The 27,781-nt window shown below is 44.0% G+C and overlaps 1 protein-coding gene across 23 annotated transcripts in view; it reads right to left on the bottom strand.

The window, feature by feature from the left end:
- The window catches only part of CLASP1 (cytoplasmic linker associated protein 1), a 316,975-nt gene that overhangs the window by 114,797 nt on the left and 174,397 nt on the right, over window positions 1-27,781 (bottom strand). For 8 of the 23 annotated variants that reach the window (XM_029070008.2, XM_029070425.2, XM_029070041.2 and 5 more), the window contains 9 exons: window positions 26,535-26,594; window positions 23,279-23,356; window positions 21,989-22,156; window positions 21,357-21,406; window positions 19,187-19,357; window positions 17,493-17,516; window positions 12,791-12,898; window positions 9,618-9,644; window positions 5,152-5,319 (listed from right to left, as the gene is read on the bottom strand). In XM_029070008.2, coding sequence (XP_028925841.1) covers window positions 5,152-5,319; window positions 9,618-9,644; window positions 12,791-12,898; window positions 17,493-17,516; window positions 19,187-19,357; window positions 21,357-21,406; window positions 21,989-22,156; window positions 23,279-23,356; window positions 26,535-26,594 — 854 coding nt within the window. The remainder of the gene's footprint in view (window positions 1-5,151; window positions 5,320-9,617; window positions 9,645-12,790; window positions 12,899-17,492; window positions 17,517-19,186; window positions 19,358-21,356; window positions 21,407-21,988; window positions 22,157-23,278; window positions 23,357-26,534; window positions 26,595-27,781) is intronic. The other 15 variants (XM_029070108.2, XM_029070487.2, XM_029070360.2 and 12 more) reach the window with 3 other exon arrangements.

The following is a 27,781-nucleotide window of genomic DNA, read 5'->3' as shown; positions in this document are numbered from 1 at the left end:
AGCATGGCTCAGTGGAAAGAGAATGGGCTTGGGAGTCCGAGGTCGTGGGTTCTAATCACGACTCCCCCACTTGTCAGCTGTGTGACTTTGGGCAAGTCACGTCTCTGTGTCTCAGTTACCTCATCTGTAAAATGGGGATTAAAACCGTGAATCCCACATGGGACAACCTTATCACCTTGTATCCCCCCAGCGCTTAGAACACTGCTTTGCACATAGTAAGCGCTTACCAAATACCACCATTATTATTATTATTATTATTATTATCCAGGATAATCAGATGGGATCCAGCCCTTGTCCCACAAGGGGCTGATAGTCTAACTGGGTTGGGGTGAGGTGGAGGGGAAGAGATATTGAATTCCCATTGAAAAATGAGGAACAGACATCTGCACCTGAGAGACACAGAGAAGGGAAGTCCCTTGCCCAAGGTCACACAGCAGACAAGTGGCAGAGCTGGAATTCCAACCCAGGTCCTCTGACTCCCAGGCCGGTGTTCCTTCCAATACACCGCTTCACACAGCAAAATGAAGGGAGACTTTAAAAATCGAAGACTTTTAAGCCCAGCTGCTAACTCCCTGCAATTAACAGGGGCCATGGCCGCCCAATAGATTTTTGAACTGGTCTTCAAACTTCATCATCCGAAATTCTCCACAACCTGAGAGTTTCCCACCCGGGCTAAAACGATCTGAAATGGTGGCCCTCTAGCTTGTTAGTTCTTCCCATTCCTTGCCCTGTTGAAACCTGCCTCCTTTTTGCCTCCACACTCAAAATGAAAAGTTCAAGTAGTTCCTGCACCTTATCCTCTCTACGCCGCAAGCTACTCCTCTAGATTGTAAACTCACTATGGGCAGTGAACCAATCTATGAACTCTGTTATACTGCACTCTCCCAAGAGCTCAGCACAGGGCTCTGCACAAAGAAAGAGCTCAATAAATACTACTGACTGATCTTACCAACAAGAAAGGTCCCAAGTTTAACAGTGAGATGAATAGGAAGGGAACAAAACCATGCCAAAGTAAAGCAAATTCAAATCACTCAAAAGAAAGTACAGTGTAAAATAAATGAAGTCAAATCAGCATGAACCCTGTGCAGGACATGAGAGAGATGAATCACTGAGGAAAAGAGTTTTCAAAGGTGAACCTTGCTAAAAATTATCCACCTAGTTCTCCTAGAAGGCATGTACTGCATCCTTGAAGGATGCTGAAATAAGGAAAACTTGCATTTCAGCATCCATGGTGTCTGATACTGCATACGGGAGCATTAACACATCTGTTTCTTCCGACACCTGTCTGTCTCTCCCTCTAATCTGTAAACGCCTTGGGAGCAAGGATCATGTCTACCAACTCTGTTGTACTTAGTCTCCTAAGCGCTTAATACAATGTTCTGCACATAGTAAGTGCTCAACAAATACCAATGACTGACAGACACCACATCTCTTCAGAGCCAAATGGGCTTGAGTTGTTGGAAGAACATTCCAATCAATCAATTAATTATATTTATTGAGTGTGTACTGTGTACACAGCACTGTACTAAGCACGTGGGAGAGTACAATATAACAGAGTTTGTAGATACGTTCCCTGCCAACAGGGAGTTTACCTAGTCGTGCTATTGAGAAATTCATTATGAAAATGTATCTTGGGGCAGAACTAGAGCATAAAAATAATCAGATTCCCTTAACGACATGTCCCACACACATTCAGGGATGAAACGAAAGTAACCAAAACGACTTCCTGGGGGGGGGGGGTTTAATGCCATTTTTAGCTAGACTCACCAATGGAGAAGAATAAAAACTATAGATTTGACAAGAGGATTATATTATTTTGCTTGAGCACTAGTGAAGCTTTGCTCTGTAAGTATCTGTATGTGTAAGAAAGAGATGCAGCAAATGTAGGTTTATTTCTTTTCCGGGAATATTTTAAAACACCCCAGATCTTTATATGAAACCAGACAACTCAAGAACGAGGTGAAAGGATAAGCAACTGATATCATTTCAAATAACGGATTTCGACTGGATCTACATGATAACTTTGATGCAGTCCATACAAAATAATCAAAATAGAATATATTCACATTGAATTTAATCAAGAATTTTATAAAATCCTCCTTCACCTAAATACTTTCAATGAAAATGATTTAATGATATCACCTTAAGTTTCCCTCTAGACTGTGAGCTCGTTGTGGGCAGAGAATGCCACTGACTTTCCCAAGCGCTAAGTAAAGTGCTCTGCACCCAGATTGAGTGAATTAAATATGACCGAGTGAATGAATGAATGAAAAAGATGCAGCCAAAGTAAAGAGAGTAGCCTTTGCAAAACATTGCTGAAATATTTCCTGAAATGGAATCCAGTTGTTTTTCTGAATTAAGAATAATCTCACTAATTCAGAATAAATGGAGAGAATGAAAAAGAATCTAGGCTTATTTAGTGAAAAGTGTGACAACATTTTCACTACACTATTACTGGTACACAATTACTATTAAAATAATTTTTTTGTTGTTGTGGGGGGGAGAAGCAGCATGGCCTAATGAAAAGAGCCTGGGCCTGAAAGTCAGAGGACCTGGGTTCTAATCGCAGCTGCGTCACTTGCCAGCTCTGTGATTTGGGACAAGTCTGTTACCATCTCTGTGCCTCAGTTTCCTCAACTGTTTCCCCTCCTTCTTAGACTATGAGCCTCAGTGGGAACTGTGCCCAGCCTGATTACCTTGCCTCTAACCCAAAATTGGGGACAGAGCTTAGTACATAATGAGCACTTAACAAATACTTCAAATATTATTAGAAGGGAGCAAGTGTGTGTGAAGGATGTATGAATACCCATATGTACAGGTGCTAATATTAGGCCTCTCTGCAGGGTTTGCTTCTTTCTTCCTCTTAACTGTCTAAAAATAATAACGATAATAATAATTCTGGTACTTGTTAAGTGCTATGTATCAGGCACTCTTCTAAACATTGGTGTAGATACAAGTTAATAGGGTTGGACACAATCCCTGTCCCACACAGGGCTCACAGTTTCAATCCCCATTTTACAGATGAGGGAACTGAAGCACAGAAAAGTGAAGTGACTTGCCCAAGGTCACACAGCAGGGAACATATCTACCAACTCCATCGTATTGTACTCTTTCAAATGCTTAGTCCAGGGCACTGAATACAGCAAGAACTCACTACACACCATGCGTGGATGGGTTGATTAAAATTCTCTCTACCTCGGTCAGTTAGAGACTCAGGAAACATCTGCCTCTTCCCACTGCTCCCTCCCTAGTGTTTCAGTGTTCTTGTCCTAAGTGGCTTAATTGGGAACTAATTGGAACTTGGGAACTTGGAATTGGGAAGTTGGGAACTTGGAATTGGGAACTTGGAAACTTCAGACTTAATTATGTTGTATTATGCTCCCCCAAGCGCTTAGTACAGTGCTCTGCACATAATTAGTGCTCAATAAACACCACTGATTGGCTGTCTGATTCAGATGAAAGCCTCCATTACTAGCAACGTGGCTCAGTGGAAAGAACCCGGGCTTGGGGGTCAGAGGTCATGGGTTGGAATCCCGGCTCCGCTGCTTGCCAGCTGTGTGACTTTGGGTAAGTCACTTGAATTCTCTGTGCCTCAGTTCCCTCATCTGTAAAATGGGGATGTAGACTGTGAGCCCCACGTGGGACAACCTGATCACCTTGTATCCCCCCAGCGCTTAGAACAGTGCTTTGCACATAGTAAGCGCTTAACAAATACCAGCATTATTATTACCACAGTAAAGTGGGCAAAGGAAGAAGGAGGACAAGAATTCCGGATTTGGAATTGATGAGGTCTTACTGTATTTGTAACTTAGAAGCAGGTGAGATTGTGAGCTCCTTGGAGGTAAGGACTGAATCTTTTACTTGTTTTCTTTATTCCCCAAGCAGCACTAGTAGAGTGCTCTGCACTCAGAAGGTACTTGATTTATTCTGCTCCCACTGAGAAGGTTTTCGCTCTTATTGAGAAGGTCAGAATTAACTTGAATGGACAAGAGCATACAGAAAATACTAACTCTCTCAAGGTATTATTAAAACATTATCAACTGAGTAGTTAGAGTAAAATACAGACTGCTTAACCATTAGAACATTTTTGGCACAGAATATCAGAGAATTAATTTTAATAATTTCTCTTTTTCATGGAACCACTGTAACTCTCCCAAGTGCTTAGTACAGTACTTTGCCTACGGTAAGTGCTCAATAAATATCACCGATTGATTGAGAGCTATCACAAGATCTTTTTAAAGAAGTGCTTTGAAAAACTTTATGTTCTTAAAATAACAAACTGAAAAAGTAAATACATACACCCAAAAGAAAGTTCATATTTACAGGTAAGAAGAACAAGTAAAGTCAGTCACCAAAATATAGCAACAAAAAAAAAGGTTATTAGGGAGATCCAGTGCCAAATTGAATCCCACAGCACTTTTATGTACACTTCCTTATTTTCTGACATTTCCCCCATCTGTAATTTATTTTAATGCTTATCTCTCCCCACCTAAGCTCCTTGAAGAGCAGAGAACATGTCTACCAACTCTATTGCACTGTACACTTTTCAACACTTAGTATAGTATTCTGCATAAGCACTCGATAAACACAACTGATGGACTGCCAGAACAGAATCAGGATTTTCAAAATTGTTGTTAAGAGTAAATATGTTTTTTTTCTACCGAACATCCTACAGGGTGAGATGAAAGGAAGAGAAAGATTCTTGGGCACAAATGAGAGAAAACACTAAATTTTCTTCAATTTTCAGTCAAACTTTTCAGAATTGATTGTAAAACCTTGCAAGTAGAAGTATACAGTGGCACTTTCCCTTCCCTCCAGTTGATTTTCCTTCTACTTAAACTCCAAAGGAAAAATATAAACTCTTTCAGTCACTTGAACAGAAAAAGCTCTCACACCGTCTTGATCCTAATTAAATCTCAAATGTAACATACCTAGAGATTAATAGGAACTCTCTTGGTTTTAGCCCTCTCCACAACTTCTGGTCAAATGATTTCTGGGATGACAATTAGTGAGGTTTAAATTAGGCATGACCACAACCCTATCACCCCCAAGCCTCCACCCACTCACTGCCCAGATTAGAACGGATCTCTAGACTGAGAATGGCACAAAACCACTCATGCTCCCCAGAGATGAGCACACGCGCTTCCTTACCTACTCCCATGCGGTTTGGACTCGTCTCCCGACTGCAGCCCTGACTCCGGGGGATCTTGCTGCGTTTCTCGGAGGACGTGGGTACCGGGGGCCCTCTCGACGATCCCCCGGAGAGGCCTCCGTAACTGCTTCCCAACAGCTTCCCTGGAGAGCTCGATCGGCTGCCAGCTAAAAATTGGGCCAAAAAAGTTCCAGGAGTAAGTCGGAGGTAAATAGCAAAGATTTCCAAACTGGACTTTTCAACTGTTTTAGGCCAAGATTTCAGAACAGGGATTGGTTTCCGCTTTGTTTTTCAGAAACAGAATCTGAGCATGGGAGAATTCCCAAATGGACAGAATGTCTTTTGACTGTTTGCATTCAGAAAATATTGATTTCTTGTCATTGATGCTGCCGGACAATTTTGCTGACAGGCACTCCCCAGGCTACAAAAAAAGCTCGCCCCACCTCCGTTCAGGCCCAGCTCTAGAATCCCATCTGTTCATTCTTTCATTCATTCAATCGCATTTATTGAGCACTTCCTGTGTGCAGGGCCCTGTACTAAACGCTTGGGAGAGGACAAAATAACAACGAGCCTGCCCACAATGAGCTTACAGTCTAGAAGGGGAGATGGACCACCAGGCACTAACCAGCTGTGCGATCCCCGCTTCCAGCCTTCCTTCTATCTTCCCTTCCCCAAGAATTAGGATGGGGGTGAAAAATTTAGCAGCGGTAGTAATTGTATTTATCAAGCCCTTATTGTGTGCCGGGTGCTGTACTAAGTGCTGGAAAAGAATAAACAGTTGGAAATTAGACATGGGGCCTGTCCCTCGGGGTGGAAAAAGGGGTCACACGTCAAAATGTTTCCCTCGAGTCAAATCGGGACCAGTGACATGTTCACAGCAGGATGTCAGATCTTGGGGGGCAGAGAGCGCATCAACCTCTATTGTGAGAGAAGGAGTGTGGCATAGTGGATAGAGCATGGGTCTGGGAGTCAGAAGGTCATGGGTTCTAATCTTGGCTTTGCCACATGTCTGCTGTGTGGCCTTGGGCAAATCACTTTGGGCTTCAGTTACTTCATCTGAAAAATGGGGATTAAGAGTGTGACCCCCATGTGGGACAGGGATTGGGTCCAACCCAACTCATATTTTTCCCAGCACTTAGAACAGTGTTTGGTACATAGTAAGTGCTTAACAAGTACCATCACTATCATCATTATTATTGTACTCCCAAGGGCTGAGTATATGGTTCTGCACCCAATCAGCAGTAGACAGACTCTCCCCCTCTAGACGGTAAACTCATTGTGGGCAGGCGATCTCTCTGTTTATTGTTATTTTGTACTCTCCCAAGCACTTAGTACCAAGCTCTGCACACAGTAAGTACTCAATAAATACGATTTAATGACGAATAATAATAATGATAATAATAATAATGATCATATTTGTTAAGCACTTACTATGTGTCAAACACTGTTCTAAGCGATGGGGTAGATACAAGGTAATCTAGCTGTCCCATGTGGGGCTCACAGATTTAATCTCCATTTTACAGATGAGGCAACTGAGGCACAAAGAAGTTAAGTGACTCGCCCAAAGTCACACTGCTGGTAAGTGGCGGAGACAGGATTAGAACCCATGACCTCTGACTCCCAAGCTCGGGTTCTTGCCAAACTAGGCCATGCTGCTTCTCAGAAGGAATGGCTGACAGCTCATTGTGAGCAGGGAATGTGCCCGTTATAATGTTATATATTACTCTCCCAAGAGCTAAGTACAGTGTTCTGCACACAGTAAGCGCTCAATAAATACAACTGACTGAGAAATACCATGGATTGCTTGATCGATTGACTGTCAGCAGCTCCCCCAGCCGGTGCTCCCAGGGTCTTGCCAGGTGGAGTTGTTGAACCCTGCTCAGCAGGGCTCTAAGCCCTGTGAAGAGCCACAGGGCCAGGGTGGGGGTGGGAGAGGAACAATGTAACTGGAGTGTCATGACTTCCACCCTCCAGCTCCCAACTACCAGCTGGGACTATCTGGAGGAGCAACCCGCCGGATGGACGCCTTCAAACATCAGTGGAGGCCTTCAGTCAGTCACTCGGGCAAGCGTATTTATTGAGCATTTAATGTGTGCAGAGCACTGAGCTAAGCAGTTGGGAGTGTACGCTACAGCAATAAAACAGACGCATTCCCTGCCCACAATGAGCTCGCAGTCTAAAACGTGACACCTCACTGATGAGAAAAGACTTTTCCGTATGAAACTGCCTTGCCAACCTTGCGCTGATTGAAGGGATGAGTTTCTGGATTCTAAGTAGAAAGTGTTTCTAGATATCTTCAATTGTTCTTAAGATCCTTAAGGTACAATAGCCCAGACTCCGGAAAAATGGGTTTCCTGCCTGTTGTTCTAACAGATGACTTTGTCAACAGATTCCTGAGCAGCTTGACTGCGGTAAGGGCGGAAGTCAGCTAAACCTTCTGCAAGGCGCTCCATCAGCTCTTCCCCTTCCATCTATCCTCTGTGATTTCCTACTACGCCCCAATGCGCACATTCCTCCCCTTTATCGTCGACTTACTTCCTGTGCCTCAATATCGTCTAGCCTGCTGCCAACCCCTTTCCAAGTCCTTCCTCTGATCTGGAACTGCCTCGACTTCATATCTGATGGACCACCGTTCTCTCCATTTACAAAGTCCTTCTAAAACCTTTTGGAAAAGGCCTTCCCCAACTGAGTCCTCACTTCCTTACCCTATCGCTCGTCCCTTCTGAGTCACCTATGTCATTAGCCTCTGCCCTTGGGTCTGTACCCCTGAAGCACTTCGATACTCTACCTATAGCAATTATGGAAATATCCTTATACTCTGCCGTTTCCCTTCTCTGTCCCCTATTTTAATGTCTGTCTCCCTGACTAGATCATAGGCTCATTGAGGGCAGGGCTCATGTCTCTCATTCATTATCATGTCTCTCATTCATTCAATCATATTTATTGAGCACTTACTGTGAGCAGAGCACTGTGCTAAGCGGTTGAGCAGCGTGGCTCAGTGGAAAGAGCCTGGACTTCGGAGTCAGGGGTCATGGGTTCGACTCCCGGGCTATGCCACTTGTCAGCTGTGTGACTGTGGGCAAGTCACTTAGCTTTTCTGTGCCTCAGAGACCTCGTCTGTAAAATGGGGATTAACTGTGAGCCTCAAGTGGGACAACCTGATTACCCTCTATCTACCCCAGCACTTAGAACAGTGCTCTGCACATAGTAAGCGCTTAACAAATACCAACATTATTATTAATCCCCATTTTACAGATGAGATAACTGAGGCAAGAGAAGTTAAGTGGCTTGCCCAAGGTCATACGGCAGACAGGTGGCAGAGCTGGGATTAGAACCACATCTTCTGACTCCCAAGCCCGTGCTCTTTCCACTAAGCCTTTCCCCCGGGCACTTAGTAAAGTGCTCGGCACACAGTCAATACTCGATAAATATCACTGATTAAACCTACTGTCCACTTCTCTTGGACGATCACCTTGCCTCCTCTTACCTCACCTCACTGTTCACCTACAACTCAGACCGCACACTTTGCTCCTCTAATGCCAACCTACTCACTGTACTTTGATCCCATCTATCTCGCCACTGACCTCTCGCCCACGTCCTGCCTCTGGCCTGGAACGTCTTCCTCTTCATACCCAACCAACAACTACTCTCCTCACCTTCAAAGCCTTATTTAAGGCACCTCTCCTTCAAGAGGACTTGCCTGATTAAGCCTTCATTTCCTTTTCTTCCTCTCCCTTCTGTGTCATTCTGATTTGCTCTCTTTAATCACCACCCTCCCAGCCCCACAGCACTTATGTGCATATCTGTCATTTATTTATACTAATGCCTGTCTCTCCCTCTAGACTGTAAGCTTGTCTGTTATATTGTTATATTATACTATCCCAAGCACTTAGTACAGTCCTCTGCACTCAGTATGTCCTCAATAAATGCGATGACAAATTCCTGGAGTTCTAAACCACCTTGTACTCTCCCAAGTGCTTAGTAGAGTGCTCCGCACACCATAAGCACTCAAAAATGTGAGTGAATGAATGAATGGGATTTCAAATCCAATATTCTGAACTACAGCCCAGCTGACCCAAACAGAATCCCCAAGCTATCTGTTATTGTATTATTTCTTAGGTATACATAAATCATTTTTTTAAATAATTAAATGATTGATCTCAATCAAAAGTCTTCGATAACAAAACACCCCGTCACTCAAGTCAGCTATAAACTGACCATAAAAATAATAAGGAACCAGCATCACAGCAAAGGACATACTGTCGTGAGCTCAAAATATCATTAAACACTTAAAAATTAAACCATGGCTTATAATTAGAAAGTAACCTTTTCATACCCTAGCGGACCCATGAACAGGAAAATCCTGGAAAGGTCTGAATATACTTTTAACTGGTTAAAACAGAAGAGAAGTTATGAGAGAGGTGGGGAAGAGATACAATAAAGCAAGAGGAGATATGTCTCTTACCACCAGCAGGATTAGCTGATCTGGATCCTTGATTATGAAAGCAGACAGAAGGACAGGCAAAAAGTGAATTAAAAGACAATAGGACAATACAGAAATTCAGCAAGCAGCAACTACTGCATACAACACAAATGTCTTTGTTCGCAAACACATTCTGCTAAGCCTGTGCACGGTACAGATAATATAAGAGCGTTCTTGCAGTTAACAGGTCTTCAAACATCGCCCACTAATTCTCTTAAGTCTCAGAAGACATCCTATGGCCCTTAGGGGAAGAAACTACATATCGGTTGTCCAAACCACAGATTATCTGGGCACGGTACTATAGGCAGAGGATTCATGAAACCCTCATTGGCTTCCAAAGACAATGCCAGCTTCATTTTTTTTATAATTATTATTATTATCGGTCCAAATGCACATAAGGCAGAACGCTCCTAGAACAGTTCACTCTGCCTTCTGCTGGTTCTTTCAAAGATGCTTTCTATAGACTATCTGTAATTTATCTCTACACCTTTTTCGCCCTCTAGAATGAAATCTCTCTGTGGGCAGGGATTGTATCTACCAACTCTACTGTACTGTCTTCTCCCAAGCAATCACTACAGTCCTCTGCACACAGTAAGTGCTCCATAAATAGCATGGAAGTGAGACTCAATAAAGAGAAGGCAAGAAAAGGACTCAGGCTAGAACCCACTTTTGTTTCTTTAACAGAAAAAGTAACACGGTACCTTAAACGTACAAAAGGAGAGCTCCTCTGCACACAGAAAGTGCTCCATAAATAGCATAGAAGTGAGACTCAATGAAGAGAAGGCAAGAAAAGGACTCACATTTTCAATTTTCAATGGTGCTACAAAGCTAGAACCCACTTTTGTTTCTTGAACAGAAAAAGTAACACGGTACCTTAAACGTACAAAAGGAGAGCTCTCCATAGCTAGTAAGCATGTGTCTTGCACTTGACATTTTCCCGGGAGGTGAGTGAGAGCCATGGGGTAGCTATAATCACTCTTTCAGCCCACTGGAGCACCATTTATAAACATGAAGCAGCACAGCTTAGTGGAAGGAGTCCGGGCTTGGGAGTCAGAGGTTGTGGGTTCTAATCCCGGCTCTGCCACTTAGCTGTGTGACTTTGAGCAAGTCACTTCACTTCTCTGTGCCTCAGTTACCTCATCTGAAAAATGGGGACTAAGACTGTGGGCCCCTCGTGGAACAACCTGATTACCTCGTATCTACCTCAGCCCTTAGAACAGTGCTTGGCATATAGTAAGCACTTAACAAATACCATAATTATTATTCTAATTATTATTAGATGAAAACCCATCAGTTCAGTGCCATTTCATCAGGTGACCAGCAAAGGGTGCAGAAGGCATTACTGGCAGTGTGCCTCAATTACAGCCAAAGCCAGAGGGAGGCCCAGAGGCTCTCTTATGAGGATAAGGATCACCATGGAGCAGTGGATAGAGACGAGCCTGGGAGTCAGAAGGTCATGAGTTCTAATCGCGGCTCTGCCACTTGTCTGCTGTGTGACCTTGGCCAAGTCACTTCACTTCTCTGGGCCTCAGTTCCCTCATCTGTAAAATGGGGATGGAGACTGTGAGCCCCATGTGGAACAGGGATTGTCCAACCTGATTTGCCTGTGTCCACCCCAGCGCTTAGTACAGTGCCTGGCACAGAGTAAGCACTTAAATGCCTTAATAATAATAATCATAATAATAAACAATAATAATCATTTGTTAGGCATTTACTGTATACAAAGCATTCTACTAAGTGCTGGGAGAAAATGCCCAGATGAGAATTAGAGAATTCTAATTCTTGGGGGGCTTAATCTGGATTCTGGGAAGGGAGAAAGAAAGCGGTGATTTTCTGGGTGGTCTAACCATGCCCACCTGACAGGAAATGATTCTTTTTGAAGTGCAACTCCCCCAGGGGTGCAGATGTGCCAGGTTACACAAGGCACCAATTAGCCCTCCAGTGAGTGGAAGAAGCCTGCGGCGTCCTCGAAGACGAGTAGCAGCATTGACTAATGGGTAGAGCATGGGCCTCAGAGCAAGAAGAACCTGGATTCTAATCCCGGCTCTGCCACTGACTCAGTCAGTCATATTTATTGAGCACTTACTGTGTGCAGAGGACTGTATAACAACAGCCATTCCCAGGTCACAATGAGCTTACAGGCTAGAGGGTCACACAGTCTAGGTCTGCTGAGGGCAAGTCACTTCACCACCCTGGGCCTCAATTATTTTACCTATAAAGTGATTATTTTATCTATAGAGTGGAGATTAAAACTTATGAGCCCACGTGGGACATGCATGGTGGTCTACCTTATTTTTTTTCCTTTAAACTTCTATCTATTTTTAACTTGTACCTACCCCAGCAATTAGTACAGTGCCTGCCACATAGTAAGTGCTTAACAAGTATCATAAAGGAAAAAAAAAAAGACAACTGACCCTCCAAGGGAAAGCTAGATTCTGACTGAACCCTATCATGCCTACCCAGAATAGTTCAACTCTTATATTTTGTCCTCTTCTCAAACATGGAGGGAACAGGATTTCAAAATGAAATCCACTCAGCAGGAAAGAAGCCATTGATGGATTCTACTGGTATTGGGAAGAAGCTACTGTCTCTTCACCAATTAATAACCATGCTTGACACACAGAGAAGCAATAATGTAAGCCAGGGAAGCTGAAGAAAGCAGGACCCCAAGATGGCAGAAGAGACCGGAACGGCTAACAGAAGAACAGCAGCAGTGCAGGAGGGAGAATTCTTTACACATGTCCTTAAGACCCATGTGAACAGAAATGAGCATGAGGGAGAGGTACAGGAGTAAGTATGAAGTCAAGTTTCACTCTTGAGATGACTGGATGTTATCGTCCCAAATTAAAACAAAATTGAGGAGCATTTCAAAATACATCTTAGCCTTAATAAGCCAACCTGAAAAATAACTAGGGAGATGAGGGAAAAAAATAGATATCCTTCTCCATTGCCGAGGTTTCTTCATTAGTGTGGTGTCGTCTCACCACACAAATGAATCTCCGGAAAAATGAGGAATTTGACGCAGGCAACTTTGGCTATCGTCTGAGAATACCGTTATCTCCCAGGTGGTCTGAGCCAGGCCCCTTGAGATCAGAGAGGCTGGAGTGGGAAGACAATTGTAGGCGCGCGCAGAATTTATTTTTAAGTCCTCTTACGCTGAGATTGAGAGACCACTTTGGCTCGACTCCGGCCTCTCGTGTCGGAAGGGGTGGAGGTGACGCTGGTTGTGCTCCCGGAGCTCTGCCGCCGCGTCCGAATCCGACCTAGGGGTGCAATTAACATGGAAAGATGAGAGGTGGGAGGGGTTGGGGCGGGGGGCAAGCCTTACGGAAAACAGCAGCAACCCCTACCCACTGCTACCTGGGTGAGAAACCACGGGGCAAGAATCGACACAAGCCTGAAGAGTCATCAAACATTAAACCTAGGTACATCATACACACACACTCATCACCTGGTTGAACCTAAACGTGGCTATTTCTGCACTGAAAACAGGCCATCTGGCTGCAAGTTCTGGAGACTGTTCTAGCTATATGGGAAAACAATTCTAAAATCTGCTCTTTCCTCTCCAACCAAACTGCTACCATGCTGATCCAATCACTTATCCTATCCCGTCTTGACTACTGCATCTATCTCCTCACTGAACTCCCGACCTCCTGTCCCTCCTCAAGCCAATTCACTTATCATTCTGCTGCACGGATCATTTATCAACGAAAATGTTCAGTCCAGGTCTCCCCACTCCCAAGAACCTCCAATGGCTGCCCAGCCACATCTGCATAAAACAGAAATTCTTTACCATCGGCTTTAAAGCGCTCACTCAGCTCGTCTCATCCTACCTCACCTCCCTGATCTCCCACTCCAGCCCAGCCCGCATACTTCACTCCCCAAGTGCCAGCTTACTCTCTGGGCCCCGATCTTCTCTTATCTCTGTTTTGTTGTACTCCCCCAGGCACTTGGAACAGTGCTCTGCACACAGTAAGCATTCAATAAATATCACTGATTGACTGACTGATTGATTTCCGCATCCTCCTGGGTGCCTTTCTGGACACTACTAGGCATGGTGCCAAGTCATTGGGAGTGATTTCATTCATTCATTCATTTATCTGTATTTATTGAATGCTTACTGTGTGCAGAGCACTATACTAAGCGCTTGGAAAAGAACAATATACCAATAAAGAAAGATGATCCCTGCTCACAGTGAGCTCACAGTCTAGAGATTTGCCCCTCAGAGATTCCTGAACTGGAGTCCCAGCCTCAAACACCTCAGATTTCAGAGTTTCCAATCAGGGTGGAAAAAGTTCCAAAAGGAAGGCTCTCCGAAATTTGCCCGTCCAAGTCACCACTTCCCATAAAACCACTACCCACATTTTGGCCTTGAACTCAAGCAACCAAGCAGTCAGTGCTATTTATTGAGAGCTCCCTGGTGCAGACCACTGGACTAAGCACTTGGGAGACCTGACGCTTGCCCTCAAGAAGCTTACAGTCTAGTGGAGGAGTTTTCATTGGCAGTTGTGCTCCCAGATCACTGAGGGAAGGGCTTAATTAATCAGTGGCATTTATTGAGTGCTTACTAGGTGCCAAGCGGAGTGCTTACTAAGTGCTCGGGAGAGTACAGTGGAATAGACCCATTCGCTGCCCCAGAGAAGCAGCGTGGCTGGAGAAGCAGCGTGGCTCAGAGCACGGGCTTGGGAGTCAGAGGTCATGGGTTCGAATCCCGACTCTGTCGCTTGCCAGCTGTGTGGCTTTGGGCAAGTCACTTAACTTCTCTGTGCCTCAGTTACCTCATCTGTAAAATGGGGAATAAAACTGTGAGCCCCACGTCAGACAACCTGATCACCTTGTATCCTCCAGTGCTTAGAACAGTGCTTAGCACATAAGCGTTTAACAAATACAAATACCATAAGGAGTTTAGAGCGAGAGAACTCATCACCACCATCATCATCATAGTGATCAGTTATTCAGTCAGTCAATGGAATTTACTAAGTGTTGAATGTTTGCAGAGAACTGTATAAGCACTTTGGAGTATACAATATAACAAACACGTTTCCTACCCGCAACAAGCTTACAATCTAGAGGGGGACACAGGTGCATTAAAGTAATTGAATAAAATTACAGATATGTACATAAGTGCTATGGGGCTGGGAGGGGGGATGAATAAAGGGAGCAAATCAGGACAATGCAGAAGGGAATGGGAGAAAAGGAAAAGAGGACTTAGTCCAGGAAGGCCTACTGGGGGAGATGTGCCTTCAATAAGGTTTTGAAGGTGGGGAGAGTCATTATCTGTCGGATGAGGAGGGAAGGGTGTTCCAGGATAGCGGCAAGATGTGGGCAAGAGGTCGCTGGTCAGAGAGATGAGATCACGGCACAGTGAGTAGGTTAGCATTAGAGAAGAGAAGTGTATCAGCTGGGCTGTAGTAATAATAATAATCATGATAATAATGGTATTTGTTGGACACTGCAGTAAGCGTTGGGATGGATAAAAGCATATTGTGTTGAACACAGTCCCTGTCCCACATGGGGTTCGCAGTCTCAATCCCCAATTTAGAGAAGAGATAACTGAAGCTCAGAGAAGTGAAGTGACTTGCCCAAGGACACACAGCAGATGTGGCAGAGCCAGAATTAGAACCCATGATCTTCTGACTCCCAGGCCCATGCTCTATCCTCTACATCATTTGTAGTGAAGTGAGGTAGGAGGTGACAAGGTGATTGAGTGCTTCAAAGCCGTCATCAGTATTTTTTGATGCTAATATCTGTCCCTCTCTGCAGTCCTGCATTTCCTCCTGCCTTCAACACATCTCTACTCAGATAACCTCAAACCTAACATGTCCAAAACAGAATTTACCTCATCTGTAAAATGGGGATTGAGACTGTAAGCCCCGTGTGGGACAGGGATTGAGAGCCTCATGTGGGACAGGGGCTGCATCCAGCCTGATTATCTTGTATCTACTCCAGCGCTTAGAACAGTGCTTGGCAAATAGTAAGCCCTTAACAAATACCATCATAATTACTGTTATCTTTCAGCTTTTTAGGAGGTTTTTCAGTTTGGAACTATTTTGATTTCTGTGACCTAGTAAGTAGCAGTACAGAAACACTTTCTGACAAAAATGATCCTTCTGGCTCAAAGAAGGAAAAGATGAGTTCTCTCCAGAGCACGCCCAAGTGCTTGAAAGAGCTAAGAACTGCAAGCATCTGCATAGAGTCTGCTCTACTTCTTACAGTTGGGCCTCTGAGCTTGGGGGAAACATTTCCAATCTACTCTGCTGTCCCCACAGGAGAAAATCCTCTTCAGAAATGAGGTCCCTAAACCGCTGAATCACCCCTAGCCACTGTGAGCAAGACTTACCCAATATCCAACAGTGATTTCCCGATAACAACACTCAGAGGAATAATCTTCTCTTTACCAAGACCAAGCCAGGGAACCAAGGATGTTAGAAGAGTATTGATTAACACAAGAAAAGAGATGAAACACCCTAAAAGAAACTTCCTTAAGGATGCTAAGAAAGGAAAAGAAAAATGGATTGCAAATAAGGGCTTTTCTGTCCGAGCGCCTCTACCGAACTCAAAATACTTCACCACAGATTTTTGTAGATTTTGCTCTATCAGGACATTTTTATTGGCCTTTAATCTCCAGTGGTGACACTGGAGCTGTTTGATTTCTTGCACAGAATTGATATAAACACATGAAATGACTGTTCATCTACCTCTGTGAAGCAGGGACCAATCAAAAAGAACAAGTTGTTGTGAAAGATGAGCCAATCATTGGTTTTTCCTTTTCTTGAAGTATGGAAGAATTAGATATGGGGTTCCTTTGGCAAAGGTGCAATTACAATGATATTTGACCAGAAGGGGAAGTGCTGACGTAAATGTAAAGAGAGAGTAGATTGTGTGAACCTTTATTTAAGTAACCATGACAGTCTGGGATACTTTCACAGAAGTTGGAAAAACCCTACAACTTGATGTCAAACAAAACATCAAACCCGCCCTCCCCCCCCCGCAAAAAAAAACACCTTAAGCATCTAAAGATGAAAATGTCCACATAAGCTTAAGAACCAACTTGATGCTGTCCCTTTAACAGATGACAAGCAGCATGGGCCTGGTGGATGAGTATGGATCTGGGAGTCAGAAAGACCTGGGTTCTAATCCTGGCTCTGTCCTTGACTGCTGTGTGACATTGGGCAAATCCCTTCACTTTTCTGTGCCTTAGTTCCCTCATCCATAAAAGGGGATTAAGAGTGTGAGCCCCATGTGGGACATGGACTGCGTCCAACCTAATTAAGTTGTATCTACCCCAGCACTTAGAGCAGTGCCCGGCACATAGTAAGCACTAACAAATACCAAAAAAAAAAAAAGAAAGGTATAGGCACCAATCCATTCCTACATATAACAACACAGTTTATCATCAAAAGAGGCCCAGGCAAAGAGGAGAGATTCTGATCCTTCTAGTATAATTCATTCTAAAAGAAAGAGCCAAGAGAGTATTCACACATAACCACCCCCGGCCCCGGCAAGTCAACAATCCTCTCACCCTCCTGTTTGACCAAGAATGGGCATTTTTCACATAGAAACCTCAATGGCAAATCAAGATCCACTGAAGAAAACCAGAATTCACAAAACCAATAGCTCGAACACCGATGCAGGGCAGCTTGGAGACAGAGGACAAAACCCAATGCGACTGGGATGAACGAGAGAAGGAAAAAAAACACCCATGCAACATCTCATGCAGGTCACCGGTGAACACAGATGAGGGCCGGGAAACACTTTGTGGAAAAAAAACAAAACAAAACAAAAAAACCAGAGCGGGTAAGAGAGGTACGAGTGCAGAGCTGGAGACACACCTCAGTACGGACACAAACTGCTTACCCTCCGATTTAGTGGTAGTACCATCTTTAAGCAAATTAAAAAAAAAAAAATAGGGGAAGGGGTTATAGGGAACAGTTAGTAGTAGTAATGAAAGCAGAAATGTATTAGCTCCAAAACTAAGTCAAACACGAGATGATTTCCAAACGAAAATCAAAAGGAAAACCAGTTGAACCGCAAAGCAAAGTCCAAAGCAACTCCGAGGGTCGTCGTAGTACGTTAGTTGGGTTCGGCCGCTTTCTCCTTTGGAAAAGCAGCGGCCCCGCTGGCTCGGCACCCCTCCCAGAAACTCCCCGGTGTTTGACTGCTTCTCGGCGATCCTTCTTTAGGAAACAGCTGGAGGAAAATAACCCCTCCAGGCACCGAAGCAAGAAAGAAGCTCCCTTTCGCAGTGCCAAGCCCAGCCTTGGACATTCACCCGCGAAAGCTGGGCAGAGCAGTACCTGGTACGGAGTCCACATCCTCCGTCATGTGAGGAGACTCTACAGGAGTTGGGAAAATGAGCATCGTATTTAACTCCAGTCCTCGGGCCAGACTTTTGTCACCCTACAACTAATGTGCCGGTCCACATGGGAAAGGTGACTGAGAAAAGCAAGAATCTAAGTCGTTGGAAAGACGTCTGTCATGTTAGGGAAATGGTGTGGCCTAGGGTTTGGGAGTTCGAGGTTCTGGGATGGAATCCCAGCTCCGTCACCTGCCTGCTCTAGGACCTTCGGCAAGTCACTTCGCTTCTCTGGGCCTCAGTTTCCTCATCTGGAAAATGGGAATTTAATGTCTGTTCTCCCTCCTACTTGGGCTGCAAGCCCCATGTGGGACAGGGACGGTGTCTGTCCTGATTAGTTTGTCAGTCAGTCAGTGGCATTTATTGAGCACTTACTGTGTGCAGAACAATGTACTAAGTACTTGGGAGAATACAATACAACAATAAACAGACACGTTCCCTGCCCACAACAAGCTTACAGTCTAATTTGTATCCACCCTAGCACTTAGAATAGTGCTTGCCACATAGTAAGTGCTTAACAAATACCAGAATGCCATTAAATAGGACATATGATGATTTTTCTCATGTTGAAAAGGAAGAGAATTCTGAAATTCTTCACGGACTATTTACTGAAAACACGGTAAGGGCTCTCTCTATTTATCACTGCTTAGTACTCAAACATCTCCCAACAGAAAACAAGGCAAGGATGTTCGGAGTGCTTTAGGCAAGGGTCTAACACACAACACGTATGGTCGAAAACAAGAAACATAGAATTTCATCTCAGATGTGTTTCTCATTCAGACACCATCGCATGCTCTAGAAAATGCCAAATTGGCATTAGATGACATAATACCCAGGCAGCTTCTAAAAAATTATTTCATTAGTATAAAAGGAATCACAGGCAACAGAATTCTTAAACTGCACTAGAAAATGTTCTTTTAGAAGCTAGGCAGGACCTTTACTGGGTCAAACCAATGGTTCATCTAGTACACCACTCGGTTGGCATATTTTTTGTTACTGTAATGAATTCAGACCACCTGAGTAAGTCCTCGTCACGTTCAGAATCCTTTTAACTTGCAAGCATTTTCTCAGCGATGGCATACAACGGTCCGACTGAGAGAAACATCTAACGTGCTGCATAGAGAAACGTGGGCATCACGTGATTCGGAGCGTGGAGGAAAATCATTTGGAAATGCAAGCGGGGTTAGGGGATTACCTAATGACGCGTATGATCCCGGGGGCAGGGCTGCTGCAGAACTGAAAGGGGTAGAGCCCGCTGAAGACGAAACTTTGGACTTGGCGCTCGCTGCTGCGTTGACATCGATGTCACTGCGCGATCGCTGCAGCGATCCGGGCGTGGACACGGACTTGGTACTGACGGTCGAAGCTTCAGGTGGAAGGGGGAAAAGAGCGGTAACTATATCGCCGTACCCCAAAACTATCCGTTTATCCAGGTGAACGGCAAAATTATGAGAGAGCTTGGGAATGTCTAGAATGGTGGTAAATACAGTTTCTGATCCCGGCTCCACCCCTTGTCTGCTGGGTGATTTGGGGCAAGTCACTTAACTTCTCCGTCCCTCAGTTATCTCACCTAGAAAATGGGGATTAAGACTGTGAGCACCATGAGGGACAGGGACTGTGTCCAACCTAATTATCTTGTATCTATCCCAGTGCTTAGTACAGTGCCTGGAACTTAGTAAGCACTTATCAAATACCATCCAAAAAAAAGAAATTGGATCATGTGGTCGGGGGCAAAATGACAGCAGGGCAGGAATAGCAGCAATAGGTGAGGAGTTGGGCCCCCTTATAAATGTACCCGGCACTGGTTTTCTCCCACTTCTCTAGACTGTAAGATCGTTGCGGGCGGGGACTGTGTCTGTTTATTGTTATATTGTACTCCCTCCTAAGTGCTTAGTACAGTGCTCTGCACATAGTAAGCGCTCAATAAATACGATTGAGTTGAATGAATAGTCAACTGTTCTAATCTCCTCACTTTACAATTCCGCCCTCCTCGATTGCTACTTCGGCACACCCACACCACCTAAGCACTTATGTTCCAACAATCCCCATAGCACTGGTATACATTTCTTATATACTCTATTCCTAGCTGTCATTTATTTTAGTGTCTGTCTCCCCACTAGACTTTAAAATCCTTATGGGGAAGGATCACATGTAGTAATAGTAATATTATTTATTAGGCACAGCATGCGGAAAACTGTGCTAAGCACTTGGGAGAGAGTTCAATAAAACAATAAACAGACACATTCCTTGACCATAATGAGCTTACAGTCTAAAGAAGTGGGAGGAAACCAGTGCCGACTACAATTATAATCTTCCAACTTACCTCTTGGTGCTACCCCTGCCCTGCTGCCATTTTGCCCCTTGACCACATGATCCAATTTTTTGGGGGGTGTTGAGGGGGAGTAGACACAGACTACCTCGAGAAGCTCACAATCTATAGATATAGGTGTGAATGGGGGAATGGATGAAAACATATCGAGAACAATGAAACACTGAAGCATTAAAACGGTGTAATTATTATACACGAGTAAATACACAATACACAAAATGAAAAACAAAGGCCAGGAGGAAGCTGTGGCTACAGGAGCTGAATTTCTCCTCGTGATTCAGAGTCCAGAGCAACAGCTACCACGGCCACTAGTTCCCCCCAGGTTCTAAGAGGACTTGGGCTGCTGGAGCTATTCTCATTCCCACTGGGCAGTGGAAAGCAGGATGAGATGGGGTCACCTCAATGATGCGGAGGGGAGAGGGGGTCATCCCTACTGCACTTTGCGGTAGGTCATCCCAAATGCTTAGTAGAGGGTTTTACACACAGAGGGTGCTCAAGGAGTTCTACTGATTCAGTGACAGACATCATCACTGATTTGACATTGGGGCTTACAGACATCATCACTGATTTGACATCGGGGCTTTTTGAACCACTCAGAGGAGGATTCGCGAGAATGTGGGCTACTTGAGGGCAGGGGTTGGGTCTTCCAACTCTATTGTACCCTCCCACGGAAGAGTTCAAATACCCATAATTGCCTGTTTACTTGTTTTGTTTTGTTGTCTGTCTCCCCCTTCTAGACTGTGAGCCCTTTGGGTAGGGATTGTCTCTATCTGTTGCCAAATTGTACTTTGCAAGCGCTTAGCATAGTGCTCTGCACACAGTAAGTGCTCAATATATATGCCTGAATGAATGAAAACTAATAATATAGTTTATGACTAGGAAGCTGAAACATTGAGAATCTTTGAGAAGCCCCTCATCCCTTACCAAAAAAGTTTTTAAACGTGGAATTGTGTTCTAACCCAATCGTCAATAGAACCAAATGACACGCTCACTTCCAATCCATGAGTTTTACTGCAAAATCTTCTACTTTTCTCACCTCTAGATGTAGAACTTCCCGTTGGACTTCTTTTGGCAGACAAGGGGCGGCTGAGAACAAATAAATGCAGGTGTTTATTTATTACTCTGTGTGTCCCTATGACTGAATTTCATTAGTTGCAATGAGCACATAAGAGAAGCAGCATGGCCTGGTGGATAGAGGACAGACCTGAAGTCAGAGAATCTGAGTCTGAATCCCAGCACTGCCACTTATCTGCTGTGTGATTCTAGGTAAGTCACTTCACTTCTCTGTGCCCCAGTTACCTTATCTGTAAAAGGTCATTAAGACAGTGAGTCCCATGTGGGATATTCACTGTGTCTAACCTGATTAGCTTGTCTCTACCCACTGCTTAGAACAGAACACGGCACTTCGCGCTTAACGAATACTATAAAACAAAAGTACATCAACATCCTCACAATCTCCCTGAATGGGAGAAAATCTGGGATTCAAAAAGACCGATTCCCAGGTGGCATCTTGCATCCTCCAAACCAAGGAACATATTTAGGTTTGTGGGTAGCGGTAATCAAGAGCTCTAGTACTTGAGAGCACAATTGAAGCTGCTGCTTGTTTCCTCGAAAGCAAACTCTCCCAGGAAATGTGTTCCTGCCGACAAGGAAAAGGGACTTCCTTACTTTAGGCTCTCCTGAGAGCTCGAGGAGGAGCGATCTGACTGAGGCAGGGACACGATGCTGTCCGAATTCTTCAGATGGGACTGCAGGGCTTTCTGGTAGGATGACTCCAGAGTGTGATATAAGTGCTCTGCTTCTCTGCTGAAGTGACTGTGGAAGCCCCAGTAACACCTGGAAAGATAACCACAACCACATTAGTGCCTCACATGATTATCTTGGAGCCACCCCAGCTATTTGTGTAGTGCTTGGCACATAGTAAGTGCTTAAAAGGCACTAATATTATTATTTTTGTTATCATTGTTATTAGAGACAATTTATAACCCATTCCAATGGCATAGGTTCTAATCCTGTTACCACCACTTGTCTGCTCTGTGACCTTGGGTAAGTCACTTCACTTCTCTGGGCCTCAGTTACCTCATCTGGAAAATGGGGATTGAGACTGTGAAGCCCCATGTGAGACAGGGACTGTGTCCAACCCGATTTGCTTCTACCCACCCCAGCGCTTAGTACAGTGTCTGGCACATAGTAAGAGCTTAACAAAAACCATAATAATGACTATTATCATCATGGAACAGATTGCTTAATTTAAGAACTGACCCAATTCTTGCTATCCTTTTTAGGCATCAAAACCTCATAATTTCTCACATGAAAATTAGGGCAAGCCTACACACCTTGCCACTCGCTTTAAATACACCAGAGACTCAGCTCCAGCTCTTTACCTGCAAGAAACTATTAAAACTTAAAGACAGAATTGCTGAACACAGATATTAACTTTCTGAAGGATTGGCTGGTGGCCTTAAATCAGCAGCTGTGGAGTGCACATGTTTGAAAAGATGGATCACCTACATTTCATAAAAAGTACTGATGTTAATTTGCTGTTTATAAAGCTAGACAAAGTTATTCAGGTATGTAGAACTGTAGAGGAATGTAGATGAATCAAAGGAGTTATGAACTGTAATGATTTAGTATCGAATTCTAAGAAAACAGTCAATAACTAATCAATCAGTGTGATGTCATTTGCTAGGAAAGAGCCTGAAAAGTATAGTGCTTGGCACTTATTAAACACTTAACCAATACCACTATTATTATTATTGTTAAAAATTTCAGAAATGGCCTCTTGAAAGGGTTAGTTTTGTCTTGTATGAAGCCTGATTAAATGGACATCAAATAAGCAAAAGCAACCCATGAGATTTTTTAAAGAAGCACAAACTGGAAGTTTCTGAGTACTTCCTTCAAGATCAGCTTAACAGACAAGAGCAAGCAATGAGAAAATGCTACACCGGCCAAACTTACTTTCTTGCTTCTATCCTTGCTTCTGAGTCAGCGTCGTGTATTCCTTTCTTTATCGTTTCTGCTAATACTGATATGTGCCTGGATGGAAGACAAATCATATTTGGAGCTCATGAGAAGAAGTGAGAAAACATCTCAAAGTCATCATCATCATCATTGGCATTCATTGAATGCTTACTGAGTGCAGAGCACTCTACTAAGCACTTGGGCAGTTCTCAGCACCGTGACATTTTCGATTAAACCCCAACTTGTCTCCTGTTATTTTCTAGATGCAGTTGATTTCACTCAGGCTTTTCAGACAAGAAAAGCAAAAAACGTCTCTGAAATCACTGTTTCCTGTCATGGAAACTGCAAGGGGGTAAAAATAATCTCTTGAAATTTTCATATAGTCACATGCATTCCCTTTGGCCATTAAGTGAAATAATTTCCCTTTTGAGTTTATATTTATTTACTGTCATTACACTTGAAGATGCACAATCGCCTAACACCTCTACCCATCCATTTCTTCTGTTATTTCTTCACTGGCTTAGTGTGAAGCTTCAAATATATAACCAGTTCATTCTTCCTTGGCAGTGGGCACAAAACAATAGCTCAACTTAATTGTATTCGTGAGACTATATCCCAAGTAGTGTGGCTCAGTGGAAAGAGTCCGGGCTTGGGAGTCAGAGGTCATGGGTTCTAATCCCGGCTCCACCGCTTGTCAGCTGTGTGACCTTGGGCAAGTCACTTCACTTCTCTGGGCCTCAGTGACCTCATCTGGAAAATGGGGATGAAGATTGTGAGCCCTACGTGGGACCTGATTACCTTGTACCGAAGCCAGAGCTTAGAACAGTGCTTGGCACATAGTAAGTGCTTAACAAGTACCAACATTATTATCATTCTATTCTGATTTTATTGTATTCTTCTGATTCTACAGTATTTTCACAAACATTCAGTGCAAACCGTAGGTTTCTAATAAATACAAATGACTGACTGAAGTTTAGAGAGCCCGAATAAAGCAAATATTTGGCAAATATGTTCGAAAATTGTAACTGCCTACTTTGTCACCAAATCATGGAAGCAAAGATGAAGTACAGCCAATGAAATCAATGTTCTTTAGCCCTTGCCCAGAAAAAATCATTTCTTGTCCTGGAAGAGTGACTCCTTTACAAGGGTGAACACCAAAGAATGCACTTCTCCTATGTTATACTTTTTCTTTTAAATAGACAGTACCAGATTCTCATAGAATTTGAAGAAAAAAATGCAAAACCACACTTATTGGCTCAATCCGCTAAGCGGGGAGTGCCAAATGAGAATTCCTTTCCAATTTTCAGCTCTCACTTTTTCTTTTTTCTTTTCAAAAAAAGGAAGGGACCCATTCAGTTGGAATTCAGGCCCTGTCCTGGTGAGTCTAAATGGGAGGGAAAAGGGTTGAAAGAGGTAGAATGGAAAACTGAAATCACAACTTTCAGGGGTAGAATCCGCTTTACCAGTAAAAAAACCCTCTTCCATGAGACTCATTCTCCCTGAGGATCACCACAGAATCACCTACTGCACTGAGAGCCACTTAGAGCCACCTACAGTTCTCAGCACCACCTACTGTACTGAGTACCCCCTACTCTACTGATTGCCGCCTAGTGAACCAGCTACCACCTGACTGCCACTCACCCAGGGTACTGACTACCACCTAGCGTACTGAGTACCACCTAGCGTGCTGAGTGCCACCTAGTGAACTTCGAGGTACCGGTTATGGAATTCAAACCTCTGGAAGAAAAACCCTGCGACAGAACCTCATGAAGTATGCAAGGAAAAGGCTGAGAAGAGGGTCTCAAGTCTCAAGCCTCTGAAATCCACTGTTTCTTTGGTCATTCCGTTGGAACCACCACCAGCATAGGCCTAGTGGAAAGAGCACGAGCCTGGGAGTCAGAAGATCAGGGTTCTAATCCCGACTCTGCCAAATGCTTACTGTGTGACCTTGGGCATGTCACTTAACTTCTCTGTGCCTTGCTTTCCTCCACAGTAAAATGGGGATTAAATCCTACTCTCTGCTATTTAGACGGAGAGTCCCCTGTGGGACGGAGACTGCGTCCAACCTGATAAACTTGTATCTACCCCAACACTGAGAATAATACTTGACACACAGTAAATGCTTAAATAATGTTGGTATTTTGTTAAGCGCTTACTATGTGCAGAGCACTGTTCTAAGCGCTGGGGTAGACACAGGGGAATCAGGTTGTCCCACGTGGGGCTCACAGTCTTCATCCCCATTTTACAGATGAGGGAACTGAGGCACAGAGAAGTTAAGTGACTCGCCCACAGTCACACAGCTGACAAGTGGCAGAGCTGGGATTCAAACTCATGAGCCCTGACTCCAAAGCCCGTGCTCTTTCCACTGCGCCATGCTGCTTCTAATGCCATAAAACAAATGCACACCACCTTACATTACCTGAGATCCACCCATAGCCGTTCTAAACAGGTTTACCAACTCTGTTATATTGTAGGCTCCCCAAGCGCTTAATATGGAGGTCTTCACACAGTCAGAGCTCAAAAATCATAATGGGCACGGAATGTGTCTGCTAGTTCTGTTGTATTGTACTCTCCCAAGCACTTAATACAGTGCCCTGAACATAGTAAGTGCTCAATAAATGTGACTGACTGATAAACACGACAGAATGATCCAAACTGTGGAAAATGAATTTCTGCACTGAAAATCCACAGGTCTGTGGCTGGCACCTTCCCACCCCTTCCTCAGCCCCACAGTTGTAATTTATTTATACTCGTGACTGCCTCCCTCTCTGGACTGTAATCTTCTTCTGGGCAAAGGCAGTGTCTACTAAGTCTGTTATACGGTACTCTCTCAAGCACTTAATATAATGCTCTGTACACAGTAAGCACTCAATAAATATGATTGTTTGATTGATTAATTAAAGCAGTTTGTACAATATAACACTTCAAGCCCGATAGGAGTCAGGAGGAGTTGGAAGCAGATGGATCATAGCCCAGAATAGTAGATTCTATCTCTATTGGCACTGCTATTATTCATATGTTTGTCATTTCTGCTAGGAACCGATACCACAATCAATCAAATTGGATAAAAGACCTCCTATGCAGTTCACTTTAGTGATAAGAAAATGAATGGAGTTGTGGAAAATCACCCATCTATACCTTCACTCTTCTCCCAGACGGCAGACTCGGCGAGTCAAACAAAAATGAAATACCAAGCAGCAGTCCACAGAATCAGAGCACCTATAAAGCAACGAAGTTCAAGTCTGACACGTACCTTTCTAGTGAATGTGTCTGCCACTCTTGTAAGAGCAAATCTAGAAATTCGAAACAGCGCCTGAAAATTGTCAAGGAAAGGTTGGGTTTTAGGTTAGCAAAAATAGAAATGCAAACCACCTGTCACAACTGAGTGATTTCCAATGAAGAGATGGTACCGTACAGATCTGTCATCGGGATGGGTGGGGGGAAAAGTTAGTCCCCTCACTTAGTCCCCTCACTTCTGCCCAAACATGTGTCGTCACTCCACGAACTGGCTAGAATGTGGAGGCCCAGCAGGGGAACACTCTTTGGAGGATTATGGGTCTGGACAGAGCAACACGTGAAGTTGGACATTTTAATGCCGGCCTCCCTTCCAAAGACTGTACGCTCCTTGGGGGCAGGGAACATGTCTACCAACTCTGTTATGTTGTACTCTCCCCACAGCTCAGTACAATACTCTGCTCCAAGAAAGCACTCAATCGATCAATCGTATTTACTGAGCGCTCACTGCTTGCAGAGCATTGTACTAGGCGGTTAATACGATTGGTAGACTGATGTGCAAGGCACTGTACCTCAGGTGAACGTTACAGTGCACGGTTTCCGTCACATCAGGTTCTGCAAGCATATAGGCTCTATTTCCTACGAGAACTAGGTGGGTGAGCAACGGTTTAAGCTAAATGACACTTATTCATGTTCCTAATCACTAAACTGGCTGATCTTATTTTGGGGGGGGTTGGGGGTTAAAGGGGTGTTCAATTTATTAAGCTTGAATCTTTCTTTAGACTAGTGCAGAGTGCTTAACACTGATGTGAGAGGACTTCTTGATTCCACCTTTCTGTTTCAAATGACTACGGGAAAACAAGGAACCATCAAGCTTTTCACGCTCCTCTGGTGCATAACTAGAACTTGAAAACACGATTCAATCTTGACTGCCCTCCATTCTGTTTCTGCTCCCTTCAGGCCTCACAGCCAGTTTCTTTATGTTTTAAAAGATCTCTTAGTTCCACAAAAACGGGGATCCTCTCCAAACGATCCTCCTATTCTCTACGGAAGCTCACCTCCACCAGGAGGCCTTCCCAGACTAAGCCCCCCTTTTCCTCTGCTTCCCCCTTCCCTCTCCATTGCTCTGACCCGCTCCCTTTGCTCTACCCACCCCCAGCCCCCACAGCACTTGTATATATATGTACATATTTATAACTACAATTCTATATATTTTCATTAATGATGTGTATACATCTATAATTCTATTTATTTATAACGATGTTA

This window comes from Ornithorhynchus anatinus, chromosome 1 (genome assembly GCF_004115215.2).
Source record: "Ornithorhynchus anatinus isolate Pmale09 chromosome 1, mOrnAna1.pri.v4, whole genome shotgun sequence".
NCBI lineage: Eukaryota > Metazoa > Chordata > Mammalia > Monotremata > Ornithorhynchidae > Ornithorhynchus > Ornithorhynchus anatinus.
Note: the sequence above shows the minus strand (reverse complement) of the source record. Positions and strands in the feature narration are given on the sequence as shown.